Genomic DNA, 19,070 nt, shown 5'->3' with positions numbered 1-19,070 from the left:
TGAATACTCAGCTACACAACTTGGCAGCTATTTTAATTCCATGGGAACCTCTGTGTTTGCAACCTTAACAAAACCTAACAGCGGCAAAGTTTATCTCTATAAAGCAGCCTGTGCTGTCTCTCTCACGTCTTCCCCTGGACTTGTTTAAATGTGAGGTGATAGTGCCAAAAGAACATTAAAAGCTCCTTTTAGCTTAACCTCTCCACTTAGCATGTGCTAAATAAATAGATGTAAGGTATCATTTATACTCACTGAAGACTCATGACTCATCTCCTGCCGCTGTTGATGGCCACACGTGAGAACACCAAAGGTTTACATCGTTTCAAAAACATTTTGAAACTGTGCTTATCCCAGTTCCCAATTAATTTCACGGACAGACGACAATGTTGTCAAGTCTCATTCAAACCAATTGGTTTCTTCCGCCTGAAATCTCTGAGTTTTTTTTTTTTCTTGCCAATGTCGCCTCTGGCTTGTTAATTTTGATTTCTGTGAAACTGCTTTGTGACAATATCTATTACTCTATAAATAGTATTGCATTAAATTATCTTGCATTGATTCAGCCATTCATATAACAGTATTTCTCTGTGTTACTTACTAACACTTGCATTCATGATAGCTGCATTTCACTGGAGAAACTACATTACTAACCAAGCTAAGCTATCTTAATTTTTCCCAACATTGCTGAGATGTGATTGTTATTTAAATGAGGGGACACTTTATATATATATATACATATCTTGTCTTGGTCAACATTTGCTGACAGTTCTTTCACCTATTACTATCCCAGCCTGCTTGTTTATGGACAGCCTGTAAAGTTGCTAAGAACTTCCTGAACCAGGAAAGTTCCAGGCTTTCAGAAGTTTGTTTTGGGTGTTTCTCTTAGGTAGTTCTGGTGAAGCATAATCTCCACTTTAGTGCTGGAGTTACTGGTGCAGTTGGATGAAATATGGCCTTTTGGTTAAAGACTAAAGTTGTGGTGGTCTTTAGGTGTCTGTGACTAAAATAAGAGGAAAGGTGGGAAACACTGTTTGGTACATCAACAGTTCAGAACTAGCCTAACCTTTTTTTGGTTGTTTTTTTTTTTTTTTTTTAAATAGTCCATCTCATCACTATTATAAGAAACCTTTTCTAAGAACAATACCTTTTTTTTTTTCTTAACCTGGTCACATGTATAGAGTTTAGGAAGTCGTGATGGTATATTTCCTCTGTTGCATTCCTCGGGAAGCTCTTTATTTCTTATGGCTGATAGCCTTAGTGCTAGAAATAATGAATTACACACATGAACAACTACCCAGTCACTTCCAGGTCACCAGGACTGCAGTATCCTCATTGTTTAGCGAAGCGAAGTGAAGAATGAGTGATGACTATCGTCCGTGGAGTTTCACTCTATGCACAGACATTTCTCTGATTGCAGCTAATTACCAGGCCTAGGGATGTTGTTTTTGCTGAGTGCTTTCACAAGCTCAGACAGGCTGGGTCAGGCACACTGGAGGAATAACATAAAGACCTTCAGCTGACAGGTTCCTTTGCTATAACATATGGAAACATGATCTGTGACGGGAATTCTGTGACTTATTAAGCAGTAAAATTTTTGAAACAGTGTTTTTATTTAAACAAGAGATATGTAGTGTGGACTTCTAAGCTGGTATTAAATTCAAAAACATCAATTTTACATAGAAATTTGTGTATATTCAAATGAATGCATACGCATCTCAGTTAAGAAAATGATTTGCGATGAGAGCTGAAAAAAGCAGCACACTGCACTTTATACAAAATGTCTATCATTTTATGGTGTATATACTGTAGTTCAGTGACAAATTCTAAATTTCATGAATATTTGAAACTTTAATTTTACTTTTACAGTGATAACATGGTGCAGACCAATGTGAATTGTGTATGTTTGTCCTGTCTGATTCTGTCAGACAAGGCATTAAATATAAGCAATTATACTGTCCCATCTGGTTTTGTTTAATGGATAATAGACGCTGTGTGCTTGCCTACATTTGACATGGACACTCCCCCTTCTACAAAGCTTCAGAAATTCACAGATGTTATTATCTATGTATGGACGAGTTTATTACAAGCATGCTGCAAATCCATCTGATTTGATTCACTCTGATTCACTGAGTGAATACAAAATGGTCTGCAGTGAAAAAAAAAAAAGTGCATCTCCTTTAATTTATTTTAGTCATTCACTCACTTGTACTCATGTTGCACTCTTAGAGGTAGTGTTATCTTACTATTGTTTCCTGACTATAGCACAAGATATTTGGAGTCAGTTTAGCTTCATGAAAAGCAAGAGAAAGTGTTTTTATTCCGAGATGAGGTTGAATAAGGACATGAGCTCCATTATTTATTTTCTTAATTTGATAATTACTTGGATGGATTGTAAACACATAAGCGTCCTAGAGCAAATCAGAGAATTCTTTATTCTAACCTTCCAGCACAAACAGTTTCAAACGCTGTTCTTGCTCTGTAAAAAAATAATAGCTCTCTAATTTTCTTAGGATGTTTGTTGCTTTGTCTGCATTTGTCTGAGCTATCCTTCATACCGCTCATGTAATTATCAGTTATAACCTGAGTTGGAGCCCCCTTACAGGACGCTGGTGTATGCAAAAGCACAGCATCATTATAGAAATTAAAGAGTACACTGCGTCTTAGTATAATTGCTGCAGATCTTTAGTTTGCCGAGGGATATATTGGGACTTAATCCAAACTTATGTCACATGATTTTCATGCCTCTACTGTTGGATGTATATTAGTGGTTTTCTTCAAAGTAGTCAAGCCCGTCCATGGTTAAGGCTTTGGTCTACTGTTCAAATCCCAGCACACACAATCCTTCACACCTAGAGGCAATTTAGAATAGTCAATCCACCTACTGGCATGTTTTTTGGACAGTGGGTGGAAGCTAATTCAAACACAGTAAGAACATGTCAGACTCCACACAGACAATAACCCGAGCTCAGGATCTTGAAGCTGTGAGGCAGCGACTATATCGGTTGCACCGCCATGCTGCCCCCTGTTTCCATTCGCTAAAAAAAAATCGTTATGCAGTTGCAAATGTTCAAAATCAGTGGCATGTAAGAGTAAGAATGTAAAATGAGGATGAGGCATACAAGATTAAAAAGCTTTAAGCGGTACATCAGACGTTCACATTTCATTTTATGTTTGGTCTTTACACATTTCAAAACACATTTTTTTGCACATTGCATCCAGCTTTGTATCCATTGTACCCAGTCGGTTACACAAATAATGCCTAAGAACAGTATGTTCAGTAAAATGTGCTACAACATTGCAAAGACTTACACAGGGGCTCAGTTGATGGTTAATTTTCAGAAATATCTACAGTTTTGACTAGAATTGACTTATAACAGGAGACAGGAGCTTGACTGATAACTTAATTCAAACACTAAAAGCAAATACAAGCATTGTTGTCTCTTATCATTGAAGGACATGATGGAAATTTCCTGTACAGAAGAGGAGCATGAGGGAATAACATATCGACCCCTGATGAAGGTCTTGCCCACCCATCCTTCTGACAGTCCATCTTTCAAAAATACAGACAATGCAGACTCTTAATACAGACTCTGTAATACAGACTTACGACTTAACATCTTTTGAACTATTCTTTTATTTTTATTTTATTATTTATTTATTCATCTTTACCAGCTCTAACACCAAAAGATTTCCAGACCCACAGTCATGCCAGAGTCTTTTGTTGTATGAAAGTCTGCCAGCGAGCTTTCTGGCTCAACCTTTTTGGCACTTAAAGTTCTGAAAACAAAGACATGCCGAAAGAAAGGAAGGAAAAGAGGTTGGGGGGTTCATTGCAGAATACGCACATGCACAGGAACTAGTCTGGCGCACAGGAAGCTGCAGGAGTACTTAGCCCCTGCCATGGTTCAGCTTGACCAGTAAACACACCAGAGAATGGCGTGTCCCAGTGATGGGACTCCAGCAAGAGTAAGCTGTGGGAAAGAGGTGGAATGCATGCTGGGAAAGGTCACTGAGAACAGGTCCTGTGAGGGAGTCAACATATAGAGCATGGGGATTCCCCTCCATGGACATACCCGAGCCATGAAGTGATTTGTTGCATCTTCACTCAAAGAACAAGCCCATTGTGAGTTGAGCTTATGAATGGTGCTGACTGTTCTGGTTCATAAAATCCTCTTCTTGGAGAGGAAGGGAAAATGTGCAAGTAATACTTTTCTAAGACTTTTATTATCAAATAATTTTATTTGATAAATAACTTTCAAAACATTTTTGTAGGATGGACTCCATTAAAAATGTATCCAAATCCCATTCGTGTTGATCTAATAATGTCACGAATAACATGTTTTAGAAACCATAAATATGGTCTCCTAAGATTATTTTTTTCATTAGTCTTAAGAATTAGATGTGTTTTTAAGATTAATTCAACTTTACTTAACTGAACTCATTTCATGTTTTTGATTGGCTGATATAAGCACAGAACTATTGATTTTCCACACTGGTACATCTCTATATTAGTACATGGTGTAATTTACAATTTTCTGCAACTGTAACCATTGACACTTTCCTCAATAGCCATTTGTCATCTTGCTTGAGGCCTGCTAGTGTTTTCCACTGGTTCTGGCATGAGGGTTTAGCATTTGTTCATGCCATTCGTACATTATTCCCCATGGGCACCCCACTCATTTTGACCATGTTTCCTGGCTAAATGCTTGTGAAGAGGAGGGGTAAAGAATTGCAGTTGCTCCTTGAGAGCCAAAGCTGGTCAAGTATCTTGTGCCAAGGTTTTCCTACACAGTCATATTGCTCATTGTTTCTTCTTTCTAGCTTAGTTTTTACACAGTGCAACTACAGAATTCCAGCCTTTTCCATCGTTTTATTCAGGCAGTGTATGTCAAATATGCTAGGAGTCCAGTTATGCTCAGTATGACTGCTTCTAAACCAGATTATGACCTACTTAGGTTAGCTAAATGCACTTGGCCACCTTGTGTACTTGTATGCTTATGAAGGATTACATATTTGCCAAAATTACTTGTACTCCCACATTATGCCTTACTTTATCAGGTAATATTTAATAGAGGGGCAAGAGCTCTCATTTATTTCATTTAGTTGTCTGCAGTGGTTAACTTTTATAGTCTTGGAGGCAAGCAAAAAATGTAAACATTGTTTTAACAACACTTTTAAGATATTATTATACTGAATTAAACTCTATTGCATGCTGGAAGTGCTTGCTTTTGGAAGAATTTCTCTTCCCCACTCACTGTCATTCTGTGCTAAGCTTTCCTCTACAGGCATATGGAACAACTAGTTGTTTGTCTTGTAATAATTCTGTAGCTCACAACTCCCATTAATATGTGTCCTGTCACCAGATCTTATGGACTTGTCTGTACCAGTCTGAACAGGAGAGTGAGTCCTGGATCACTGTTTAACTACTACTTGCATGGAATGGAGTGTTGGGGGTGGAAAAGTAATTGCAAGGTAGAGCCAAAGAGCACAATTTACATTGACCAGAGAGCGAGAGAAAGAGATATAGATGAAACTGTATCCTGTACTGTTAGAGGTAAGAAAATAAGACAGGAATTCTCATCTGTACTCTGATAAATATGATTAACATGCCTAGTTAGTACTTTGATTTATAAAAAAAAATTCTTGGCTATCCAAAAGGATCTGTCTTATTAGTAGAATTTCCACTATAGGGTTAACCTATTTCAAGGGGTATGATAAAGGGGCAGCTGATGGATATTCAGTGCTCTCAGATTAAAACAGGTAGTGCCAACCTGTTTTAGAAACCACAAATACGGTCTTCTACAATAATTTAACCTTAGTCTTAAGAGTCAGAAATGTTTTAAGACTCATTTTTCACAGTCCATTTAAACTGCAGGGGGGTCGATTGTGGAATGTCTGTGCCTCTGTAAAGACTGTAAAAGTGAAAAGGAAAAAAAATCCACCAAGGAGGCATTTGTCCCAGTCACTCTAATCACCAGCACTCACAAAAGGACGCCTCACAGGCCTTTTTTGGCAAAATTATCTATCAGAAGACACTGTATCACTATAGAGACAAAAGAGGGAGGAGGAGCTCTGGGAGGAAAAGTCCCAAGCTCAGCCTAATAAGGAACCAGCCTCCCCACACACTGAATAGTTTACTCCTCCTCTGTACTTTTTCTGCCTGCTTTGAGGGGCTGAGGGTAGTGACTCCAGGGTGAGTAAGTGTGGATTACTGACCGTGGGCATGCCTGCTGCAAGACCCTGTGTGAGCTGCTGAAGATCAGATGTTGAACAAGATGTCTTCGCTTGGACTGTGGCTTGGTGTGCTGGTGGGCCTGTGCATCGGGCACTCACATGGATGGTTTTGGTATGATGACTCAAAGCACAACAGCAAGAGCACTCCAACACCAGCCTATGTGACTACTTTAGGCACAACTCTTCCAACAACTGTACCTACAAGTAAACCCTTGAGGACAGAAGGCACAGATGCTTCCGGTGTGGATGTCCTTGCAAAGGGTGAGGAGATGGGGAGTGGAGGGGGATCTAGAGTTGGTTCAGCCTTGAATGAGCAGTCAAAGCCTGAGGTAGAACATGGTTCTGTGTTAAATGCTGACTCTGGATCTGGATCATGGGCTGTTTCTGTGCCTGGCGTTGACCCTGAATCTGGGCCTACACTTAAACCTGCCAATGGGTCCCCTCTGTGGGAAAATCAGGAAGTCAACAATGTTCAAGCCAATTTATCTATTGGTATGGATAATAACCATGTTCTTGCGGCGGATACTGAGCTGGAGAAGAATCTGACGAAAGTGGATCTCTCTCAAATGGATGAAGACCGTGGAAATGTTTCCGCTTCACCTGATGACCCCATTACGAGTCAGTTAAACATAAGCATAAACATTTCTTCTGAAAGTGTCAGCAGTTATAGAAACACATCAGCTAGCAATAGCTCTAATTGGCATGCTGATCTTAATAACACGACACAGTATTCTCATGAATACTCTGTCTCAAATGATTTACTAACTGTAGGAAGCGATCGTTCTTACTTTGCTAGGGAGACACCTGCCACTGAATCCCCACCCTGTCTGTTGGTTGATTCTGATTTGCCATTTTGCCGTGGTCTGGAAACCAGTAGTTTCACAGTACCCAACTTTTTTAACCAGAGCAGTGTGGAGGATGTGCAGGCACTTCTGGGTGAGTGGGCTTTTCTCATGCAGTCAGGCTGCCACCATGCAGTGGAGTGGTTTTTCTGTTTGCTGGCAATGCCACGCTGTGGGGTGCCAGGCCTGTCCCCAAAGATGCCATGCCGCAGCTTCTGCGAGCTCCTGATCGACAGCTGCTGGACACTCCTGCAGGACAGACGCCTCCCAGTGGAATGCAGCTCACTCCCTGAGGGGAGTGATGATGGCAATCAGTGCTTGTTCGTTAGTAACCAGAAAGGTAAAGGCAGGTTAGAATGCCATCTCGCTTTTCAGCCCATTGAAGAGATGCATTCTGAACCAGCGGCCACCTGTTTGTGGGTTGTGTCATTCACCTGTTTCAAGGCGTTTTTGTTTATTTGTCTGAGTTGGTTTGCATGCTTGACTGCTGTGTGGTCTTGAGACAGATATTCATGCATGGTGGTGTGGGTGTGGATGGGGAGAGGAAAGGCAACAGGGTCCTCTGTGTTTTATTTCATTTTGCACATTCACCTCCTGGTGTTCCATTATGCATGGCACAGCCCTACTAAACCTTTGCATGTCCTTGTTAACGTCTTTGTCTTTACATGTGACCATCTCTGTAGGGCAATTTCTTTCATAATGTGTCATCAAAACTAGGCTAATGTTCCTTTAATATAATTGTGGATACTTCCAGGGTCATTACATTTAATTGGATAATCTTTAATTAACTTTAATAAAAAAAAATTAAAAAAAACATGCATGTGCAAATTTGACAGTTTACAGGTTTACAGTCAAGGGGTGGGAAATTTTATGCCCTGTAAAATGTGTCTCTTGTGGTAATTGGGTATTTAAATAGCCCAGCAGGGGCATGGGATACATGTACGAATGCATTCCTGAAAAAAAGAGTGTGACTAAAGGGCATGTGAAACAGTATCGTCAGTCATTGTACCGGAACATTGTTTTCCATAGCATTATGCATGGAGATTATGTACTTTCCAGACAAGAGTTAATCTAGTGTAAGTTTTTAAAGCGAATGCAATTTAGTTCAAGACCTTAATATATAATAAATATTGACAAATTTCCATAAATGTTCACATAATCCTCCCTTAGTATCTCTAGCTTATTCTCTAAAGCTCTTAGGAGCTAGATGTAACTGGTCTGCAATTATTACGGTCATGCTGAATTTTTCACAGCCAAAATTTTTTTCAATTTCTCCTGTAGTCATGGGTCTTGTGATTATGATCTGCCTGTCTTTTGCCAGAGGTGCAGGAAGCATGCTGATTTAGGGTTTATGGTTTAGTAAGACTGTAGAGTTTTCTGTTGGGTGATTTTTCTGATGCTGGCTTCTGGTGACATTAAATGTCTAAATGTCTTTCATGGAACAGTATTCATTGTTCATATTCTTTCAATTATGTGTGCAAATGCATTCTTTGCATCAAGTCCTTATTTTTAAAGAATGCAGTTGACCTGAAGAGTGCATGCACCAATAATATCCTTTAATGGATGTCTTGGGCCAAGTAATTCATAGCAGAGATGGGGGAAATGCATTCAGAGAATACAAATTTCACAGCACTGTTGCTGTAAATCTGTGTTTCTTGAACAATGCATCACATGTGGATGTTCCACAGAGTGATGTGAAAAACACTAACTGAAGTGTTCCTACAGAGATTGAGCATCTAGTATCACTCTTTCAGAATCAGGAGAAGTGAAAGCAGCAACAGTCCCAGTGCTGAGGGGACAATGGCAAGATTCAGACAGCAGTATAAGGGAGGTTTTTAATGCAGACAGCATGTTGAACACTTGTTAAGGTTCTGGAAAAGTTCTTGGTGGTCTGCAGAAAAGTGTGGTTGGGATTTAGATGGCAAGGCACCTGGAAATAAATTCTGTTCATTTATTTATTTTCAAGATTGTTCTAGTATGGAATTAAGTCAATTTTGTACATTATTTATTAGGAAAAATAAAAGTTTGAACTGTGTTAACAATGGTAAAAAAATAAATAAATAAATGGTTGCACTGTTCATTTTTGCAATTTTTATTCTCCTAAGGAGAACTTTCTTGGAGTTTAAATGGGACTAATATGCTAATATGGTTGAACCTGCCTGGCCTGCTATAAGTCAAGATTTATTACTGTTCCTATCCATTACCTTGTTATTTTTTACTCAGCCACATCCCTCTCACATCCACACCCATGTCCAACCTTCACCTTTTGCCCCATTTTTCCCAGCATTCTCGACTATTTCAGTCTTTCTCGTCTCTCACACTCTGTCCCACGCTCACACACAATCCCAATAAAGAGTCTACTTGTTCACACTTTATGGCCCTCAATGGTCAATATATCAGACACATCCCGCTATCTGTACTGACTGCGTCATGGTGTGTGGGAAGTGTTACTTTATGCCAGTTTATCACCAGTTTAAGGCTTCACCCTGTCAGCCACTAGAGGTGGCTCTGTAGGTGATGTATCTCACTGTTTCCTTTTTAAGGAGTAGGAATTCAGAGGAGGTGGAGGTTTTACACAGGCCTTTTTTGGTGCTGCATGAACAAATTACAATGCATACATTGTGGAGTTCTGTCTCACTGAGGTGATCTTGTGTTGGGAACATCGATGAATGAATAACAGTGGGAATATTGCTGATTGAATTTTTCCAATTGGACCAGGCCCCACTTTTGACCTCTTTATTACAGTAGGGTGTCTGACTGGAATATACTGTGCCCCTATTTCACTCTTACCTCCTTTTCCACTCACAAGGATCCAGCATCAGTGCTGGTGCTGGTCTATTGAACCTTTATAAGAACAGGTTCACACTTTATTCAATTTGTGAGCTTAACCATCATGCCATCAGATGTAGGAGTACATGGCATAAAAACACGTCCACCTAAAGATGTAATCATATATGAATACATTATTCAGACTGAGCAGATGTTCAAAGGTTCACAGGGGACCTGGTTGAGACTAAAGCTGTGTGCCTGGTCGTGTGAAGTCACATGAGTGGGGCGTTTGTACTATCATGTGTGTGAGCAGTCATATAGGAACCATGTGGGACAAAGCAAACCATGTTACATTAACCTCAATGCATTTAAATAGTAACTGCATGGTCAGAGTTGTTTTAAATTAGGCTTCTAGTTTGTTTATATTTTGGGAAATAGAACCAATTAAATGTGGTAGAAAATGTCATGAGCATGTATAATAGCCATGTGAGCAAGATTTCCAGTGTTTCGGGGGCATAGTGGTAGGGTACTTTTTTTAATGCAAACAAAACTAAGAAAAAGAAAATACTGCTTTAGCCCATGCCCACTTCTGGTTTAAATTGGAATACAGATATGGATATAGACATTTGGAGCATTAAACAGATACAGATAGTGTAATTGAATTACACCATTACTACCAACTATGGGGGACCTTAAGATTTGCTTCTGGTTTTGAGAACATACTTTACCATTCATCATCTATTCACATCTTAAAGATATTACTATATGTAGTGATTAGGTGCAAGAAGCATGGTTTAATTGTTTTTAGCTATTTATTATACAATGTCTAGCTTCTTAAGTGAAGTTTTGTTCGTGTTAATAGTTAATTCCCTTTTCTTCTAAAGTCAATGATTCCTCATTTTCAGACCAGCATCTTTTTGGCACCAAAACCGAACCTAATTTGCTGGCTGAGAACTACTGCTTATGAGATGGAGGAATACTGAACGGTCCAGATTAGGTGCAATGAGTCACGGGAAAAGGGGAAACTTTTCGACTGTGACTACCGAGATGATGTGTACATAATCGATTGTATAGCACAGCTGATGTTTGGGAAGTGGTGGCTTCCATAGTTCTGAGCTGGTAATTGGAAAAATGCTGCCAGAGCTGCCAGCAGCTGTTGGTCAAGAATGTTCAGCTGCTTATCTCATACAGTACTTGGATTGTATTTCTCTTTATTGTAAATCAGTTCAGGGACTCGAGGAGGATGAGGTTTATATTTTTCTAGCTGAAGTCTGGGAACATTTTCTCCTTTTATATTTTGTTGGTGTTTTTCTGTACTCTTCATTGGTGGGCAGAATGTGTTTGCTGATACTTGACAGTGTTTGGTGACCACAGGTCGCAGTGCTGACTCACTATCCAGATGTTCTGCCAGAGGAAATGGACCTGTAATTGAGTGTAGTTTCTTTCAAAATTGACCAGAGCCAGACTGTAACACTTAATATATTCCAAAAATTATTTAAGATCTTATGACATCAGTGGGAATTAACATTAGAGATTTAGAGTCTCATCAGTGGCAAACAAGCACATGCACCCCATGAAGTCAATAAATCTCGATCTCAAGCCTGATGTTTTGAAGCATTGCTGAGGTCTTGTTTAGGAACATGCGTGCGATCAAACACAGCATGTCTCTGATCTTGGCCTTAAGCTATGGGTAAATTCCGAAAGCAGTACCAGCTACTTTCTCCAGTTCATAGGTGCCAGAGGCATGCAGATTTACTGCAAACTCAAAACAAGAACATGTTTGAACGCCAAGATATTTATATATTCAAAGATGCATTTTAGGAAATTATGTTCTTATGTGGCCGCCTTCTGAGACTTTGCAGTTGGTTGATGGAGAATTCTTTTCCTAAGTGTCAAACAATAAGACAATCAGTCATATATCAGATCTTTTCATTGTTTCCTTACAACCAGCGTTATAAAAGTAAATGAAATATAATTTTATACATAGTGAAAGACTGATCAGATTCTAATGGCAACATTTTAGCATGGCTCGAACCCAGTGAGTTGCCTTTGTTTTCTCTGACATTCAATTTTCCCTGAAAATCAACTTTGTTTGTTAGAAAACTGTGTGGTCGTCTTCTGTTCAAGATCTCTTCTTTGTCAGGCTGATATTTAGTGTTTTTAAATTGACTAAATGGTTTATCAGGATGTAGTGATCTGGGTGTTTATTGTGCCTACACATGACGTTTGGTTCAGAAAACTAACCCAAACCATGCACAGATTTTGGCACCATGTGAATAGGTGACTGCATGACTCACTGCCTCCTATCAATGGATCAATGACTCCTATCCATGGAAAAAAAAAAAACCTTTCTAAAACCATCAAACTCTATACTTTTGGCGATCGCTATTAAAGAAGTCCGGAGCTTAGAATGCACTTAGCCTATATAATGTAGCCTATATTCATGTTCTGTCAGCTACAGCTCCACAACCTTAATTTGAATGAGAATATTCATTCTGTCTTTTTCCCCCCATCAACAAAGTGATTGTAATCCAAATGACATGCCTTTTTGTTTCATCAGTGCAAACAGAGTAAGATTGAGTGTAAGCTGAGAAGTGTAAAGCCTGCAAGCGCATTCATTTAGAAGTCTGCCATTTCTCCGCCTCACTGCCTTCAGTAACTAATTTAACTGTCAGAAATTTGTGAGAAGCGAAAAAGCCCTGTGCATGAAGACATTCTAATTAAATTGCTAATTTTTAACTCTTGATTGCTGTTGCACCTTTAGGGTTAACGGATCACCGCTTTGAGTTTCTCCCAAGTGAGAGAGTGTTGGTTCGGCTGCTGGGATTAGTCAAACAAGCTTAAATTACAGTGCATTTTGGAATTTTTTTTTTCTGAGTAAGTGACACTGATACGCAGCTGAGGAGCAGAAAGAGTGGTACACCCTCTGAAAGCTCAGCACACATGCAAAACTCATCCACTTAAACTCTGACAACGAGTCAGTTCAGCGTACTAAGCAAAGAAGATTTCATTTCAGTTAATGGGAATAATTACCTGAAAGGTTGCTAATTGCCTGGAGTGTGTCTCCACTGTCAGAAACTTCCACATCAAGTTGCTCATGTGACTTGCTTTCCTGAGCTCCCAGCTTTTATTTTTAGCTAAAATAACTGCCATATTTTACGTCAAATGTTTAGGAAGACCTAGCATTTGTTTTACCAAAAAAAAAAGGAACACATAAAACTACTACTTTTTCTTTAAAAACCTTATTTAGCAGCTGTTGCTGCTACACACACACTTTTCATGTAGTCATTCTTTTCCAGATGCTCCCAGAGGTGCCAACATTTACTGTTTAGCTGTAATATTTGCTATAATTGATACAGAAGAATGCTATTTAAAAGCTATTCATTTCTGTTTGTTTTTGTTTGTTTTTTCAGCTAAAGTAGCGGTCGAGCCCAAATCGATTACAATTTGCCCTGCCTAAAAGCCAAAACATTAAAGGACGTGGTATATAGAAGATTTGCTTTTGCATTTGCTTCTGATACTAGTTACTCTGATTACTTTGTTTTTGTGCCAACATAAGCCTCATTCTCGTGAACCAATAGAAAATAAGCAGCTGTGTCTGTGGTCTGTTCGGTTGATGAAGAGAATTGAAAATGGATTAGCTGATAAAAATTAAGTAGGATTTTCCAAGCAATTTTCTTACTGTTGTTTGGTGCACACCTGGAACAAAGAGAGCTATCTTGTCCATCGACATATGCTAGGCTTTTTGTGGTATTTTGCTAGCAATGAAACATCCAAAGAGGTTTCTGAAGTTGGCTGGACACCTCTTTCGAATCTTTTCATCCTTCATATACCAGAACAGCTCAGTTGGGTTAAGGACATTACCTTACTGCTTCATTCCTTTCCTAATATATCTCTTACACAGATTTGAGTTGACAAACAGTATAAGACAAAGAAGTTTAACTTATTATGTTAGGAGTGCAGGATGTTGCATTTTTGATGTTTGGATTAAACCTATTCAATTCATTTGACAAGTCAGATCGGCTAATAACTAGAAGAACTCAATAATAAATATAATAACTTGGATAAATGTGGGATGTGAGTTCCACTGCTGTAAGTCAATTAAAAAAAAATAAAAAAATCACAGATCCCGTGACCTTGCTTTACAGACCCATAGGCATCCCCAGGACGCATTTTGAGAAGCACTGCATTAGATAACCATGTCACAGGGAAATGGCTTTAAAGAAATGAAACCACATAGCTCTTATAAAAATCATGATATTAGCAAAAAAGCATGTTTTTAAGATTAGCACCACATTACTGTTCATGGTCACATTGCTTGGTGACCCTGGGGCCATTACATAACTGAAGTTAGATAGTTAAGATTGTCAAATGTTAAAGAGAAGTGAGTAGTGAATTGGCTGGCTTTTTGCTCATCTCAGAGAACAGACCTGTTCCCACCCTGAAGGCGTCTCTGAGTGTGATTTAATTCCTGCAGCCATCTGGATTCTCTTGTTACAATTTATCGCCTGCTGACAGAAAGGTAACAGTCAAGGACTCTTGTATCCCTGAGGTGCTAGGGAATCTTAGCCAGTCATTGACAGTGCTTACAGTCTCGTGCAGACTCTATATATGGATCAATCCTCAGAGTGCTCAGTTTCTAGTTTGGCTCTTCACACAGTAGCACCTGGATGTGTGCAGGATGTTCGCCCTATTCTGACTTGAGCATTATCCTGTCAAGGCCTTTCTTTTATGGTTTGGTTATTTTAGTCCTTTCCTCCTTGCGTAGTTTACAACAAAATCTTCAGCTGAGGTTCAAATCCTGCACATCTGCTGTGAATGATGTATGTTTTGCACTTCTTGTAGGCCATGACCCTTGTGTTGATGTGACAGTAGTCTTTTGGCAGGTCTTTTTTTTGTTACTGTTGCATCGTCTCAGGATGTTGGTCATATCAAACCATCCATCCATCCCTTTTCTCTACCGATTATCCTACACAGGGTCGTGGGGGAGCCTGGTGCCTGGAACCTATCCCAGGGGACTTGAGGCATATGGCAGAGGACAGCCTGGATGGGGTGCCAACCCATCACAGGGCACAATCGCACACACGCTCATACACCCATTCACACACTACGGACAATTTGGAAATGTCAATCAGCCTACAACGCGTGACTGGGGAGGAAACTGGAGTATCCGGAAACCCCCAAAGCATGGGGAGAACATGCAGGCAGAGGCGGGAATCGAACCCCCAACCGCTGAGGTGCGAGGCAAATGTGCTAACCACTAAGCCTAAGTGCTTAAAAACCAGTGGAACGTACAGTATATAAGCAGTATATATATTTTTTATAAATAAGTAAAGTTCTAGCATTTTAAAATCTAGTTACCCCAAAAAGTGAAAAAAATGTTCAGAAAACTGCATTTAAAGATTTCATTCCAATTCCACTGAAAGACACACCACCTACCTCTGCATTTGTACATCTACCTGTGGAAAAATTACATTAACAAATTTGAAGGAATTATCATTCAAAGTAAGAGGTTCTTACTTTATCAACATCATCCATATCAGTCTCTGTCTCATCACCTGAGGTAATGTCACTTGAAGCATTTAAACATGAGCCTCATTAATGTCTCTTGACTCGTATGATAATATTGGTATGGAAATAATTACTGATTCATTCAATCAGTTCTTTTCTCTTGACTATAATTCTTATTATTAATATATTTTATCAGGTCATGTAAGCATTTTAAAATGTTGTCTTCTGTACAGATTGTGTAAGTGCTCAAACTGAATCTATTAGGCTTGTCCATGTCCATTTTGCTATGGCACTGAGCTATCCAACAGCTTGATCAAAGCGTGATATTTATTTTGCAAGAAAATCATGCTCACCTAGGTAGGTTTTAGATATCTTTCGGCAGACTGACTGTTTTTACTACCTCATTTGTTAATCTGGCTCCTAACTTCCATAGAAAACAATGGAACAACATAGCTCTGTGTTCTGAAATAAAGATATACTCTACATTATCAGTGAACATGCGGCTTCCAGGTCCACATACTGTATGCACGTAATGTGTTACAGATACTGAGCTAACTGACTTCTTATTTCCAGATGGTAGCTAAAAACCTCTCATTTTGAATTGTGACAAGGCTGGTGAGTGTGGAAGAGAATGTGAATGGTTTCATCTGTGCAGACTTTGTAGCACTTTATCAATACATTTTAGCATCTCATGCTGCATGCTGTCAAGTGTCTATGTACCTCATATGCTCTTATTTTCTTAGAAGCCAGCTAAACTAATAAAGTTGGATCATTACAGAACTGTCTTTCCTACAAACTCTCTCTCCACACTGAGTTCCAGATGAATAGGGCATTTTCAATAAATTGCTTGCAAATAGCACAACACTATGGAATATAACACACAATAGGCACTCTGCTGATCTAAATTAATTAAGCTAAAATGTAGTGTATGTGTTGTTTTGCAATTTGGTTTGAGCTAAGCCTACAAACAGTCCTTTGACTATTGAAATTGGTGGTAAAATAAACTAATTAAGGATAATTTCTGATAATATGAATAAAACCTAATTAGCTATGGCATTGATGTCTGAAAATTTGTGATAAAATAACAAACAACAGCTTTGTAACATAATCCTTCCTACTCCTTTTCTTTTTTGCACAAACTTTGAATTTGTAGAGCATTTCCAATCACAAATGGTACTTATGCTTAGCTTTTTTCCCCCCATAGGGTTGGTTTTGGTATTTTAGAGAAGATTTTTTTTTTAATCGCCCTTGAGGTGACCCACTGATCCTCTATGGAGAAATAAATGTAGAATGTCATTGCCCCAATGAAAGACAAGAATTTTCTGACATCTGGGATAAATATTATTTCTTATTAAAGCATAGCATTCCCCCACCTAAAGGTTCCAACACATTTCTCTTATGTATACTTACAGGACTTATATACATATGGTATATGATTTTTAGAATAAATTATAGAACGAATGCAAGTGTTATTGTGCATATGTAATTGCATTGTAATAAAATAAATAAATAAATAAAGCAATATATCACTATATAGGCAGTGTTTGGCTGGGGGAGGGGAAGGGGTGGGGTTGGGGGTCGTTCTGAGTACTGTTCCATGTGGAGTCTGCTTAATCCCAAATCTCAAACTCCCTCTTAAAGGAACAAAATTGCTAATTGCTAATGTTGAATGAAAGCTGTGGTCGGATTATGCTATATGTAACCATGCTAATTGGTTCTTACATACTTTCATTCACTGTTAGCCATTAGCCATGTTAACACGTTTGAGTGCGTTCCTTTAAGGTGTGATCCAACAGTCTAACAACACACTTTTCTAACCAGGTCATTCCTTGAAACCCAAAGGTAAACCTCACTTATTTCCCAATTGTCTATCATGTTTAATTAATCTCAATCCGTATCCTTTCTTTTTACAGCAGTTTCGCTCTCACAGCTGATTGGTTACCCTCTTCCTGAAGGCGTCACCAAAAGTTATGACCCAGACTCTTCAGGCTTTGTGTTCGATCAGAACTCCAAGACCGGTCAGCTGGCCCGTGCGCACCTGCCCACATCTTTTTTCCGTGACTTCTCCCTCCTGTTCAACGTGAAGCCCACTTCCACCAAAGCTGGAGTCATCTTCTCAATCACTGACACCAACCAGAAAATCATGTATGTGGGGGTGAAGCTTTCAGCCGTGAAGGACGGAAAGCAAAAAATTGTCCTGTTCTACACTGAGCCAGACTCCCAGGCATCCTATGAGGCTGCAAGCTTCACTGTTCCCTCCCTTGTCAACTACTGGGCTCGTTTCTCTATCAGTGTGTTGGATGATAAAGTCACCCTGTACCCCAGTTGTGACTCCGAGCCCAAGGTGCTCCCCTTTGAGCGTTCTCCAGATGAAATGGAGTTGGAACCAGGAGCCGGGATCTTTGTGGGTCAAGCTGGAGGAGCTGATGATGATAAGTTTGTGGTATGTTTGCCAATCTGCCAATTTAAGCATGAGTCTGGGAATAACCTATTAAACAGTATTGGGTTTTACAAAATCAGATCACTTGCTCAAGCAGGAGGCATCCAAAATTAGCAGAAGCCATTATGCCCACACTAGTTTGATTTGATTGAGTAGTTAATGTAATTTTTCAAATCCTGAATTTACCCCTAAAACCTGTGGTCTATTGAAAGGGGATCCAGGGGATCCCAAGTGGTGTAACAGAAAAGTATTTGGTCGAAATTGGAAGATTACAAGTTAAAATCATAATAATACCAAAGCCATCCGTGGTTGGGAGTCCAAGAGAGCAAAATTGGCTGTGGTCTCTGGGTGGGAGGAATGTCATTACCCGCTCCCGTGTCAATCACAGCGACACTAGCCAGTCAAGGCTGTTTGGAAGCTCATAAGCGTGGAAGAATGCAGTTAGCACTTTTTTGTGTGTGTTCAGCTGCACTGTGATGTAGTGTGAGCAGCAGTTAGAAAAGATGCAGTGGCCATCTTCACATGTCTTGGAGGAAGTTAATGCTAGCCTTCAGCCTCCCTGGTTGGTAACTGTCATGTAACAGAGGAGTGTTTGTTAATGGATGGGAAATGGAAAATGACCAAATAGGTGGGGAGGAAATGGGAGAAAAAAAATTTGATCTGCAACCTCCTCCTTCCTTATCTTATTCTATGACTGAAAATGATATTTCCTAAAATTTTTAAACATTTTAAAGATGCTGTCTAGTAGTGCTTAGAATGCTCATAAGAACCTAATTTAAAGGCTAACTCAGTGTTTTGATCAGTGTATAAGTGCAACAGCTTCTCTTGGTATTTCTCCTCAGACATACTTCCAGTCTCAGACAAAATCCCAGTAAGCCAGTAAACTGTGGGCTTTGTTTCAAGTCGAACACGCCACTCCAGAACAAGGAAATACAGATCTAGTAGAGTCAGCCTCCAAATGGCACTTTGTTTTGATCATGGTCTGACTAACCCTTCCTGATCAGTTGATGAGAACTGCAGACTTCTAGCCAAATTAATTATTTAATCTGTAACAGTGTGTGCAAGTAGCATTTTTTTCCCCGCTGTGGGTTACCCTAGCTAAGTACTTACCACTTATTTCCAGTGATAATGTGATACTGACTCACAACGTCACTTTGAATATCCAGCTCTGTTACTGAAAAAATAAATAAATATATATATATATATATATATATATATATATATATATATATATATATATATAGTTTGTTTTTTTTTGAGTAAATCATTAGCCATCT

The 19,070-nt window shown here is 39.2% G+C and overlaps 1 protein-coding gene across 7 annotated transcripts in view; it reads left to right on the top strand.

Annotated features, from left to right (window-relative positions):
- Window positions 1-19,070, top strand: part of col18a1a (collagen type XVIII alpha 1 chain a) — an 88,114-nt gene that overhangs the window by 37,672 nt on the left and 31,372 nt on the right. The window contains exons 1-2 of one of the 7 annotated variants that reach the window (XM_053627432.1): window positions 6,115-6,849; window positions 17,267-17,796. In XM_053627432.1, coding sequence (XP_053483407.1) covers window positions 6,261-6,849; window positions 17,267-17,796 — 1,119 coding nt within the window. In that variant the 5' untranslated portion in view covers window positions 6,115-6,260. Of the gene's footprint in view, window positions 1-6,114; window positions 6,850-17,266; window positions 17,797-19,070 lie in introns of those variants that run through there. The other 6 variants (XM_053627431.1, XM_053627430.1, XM_053627434.1 and 3 more) reach the window with 6 other exon arrangements.

The sequence above is a fragment of the Ictalurus furcatus genome, chromosome 6, assembly GCF_023375685.1.
Source record: "Ictalurus furcatus strain D&B chromosome 6, Billie_1.0, whole genome shotgun sequence".
Taxonomy (NCBI): Eukaryota; Metazoa; Chordata; class Actinopteri; order Siluriformes; family Ictaluridae; genus Ictalurus; species Ictalurus furcatus.
Note: the sequence above shows the minus strand (reverse complement) of the source record. Positions and strands in the feature narration are given on the sequence as shown.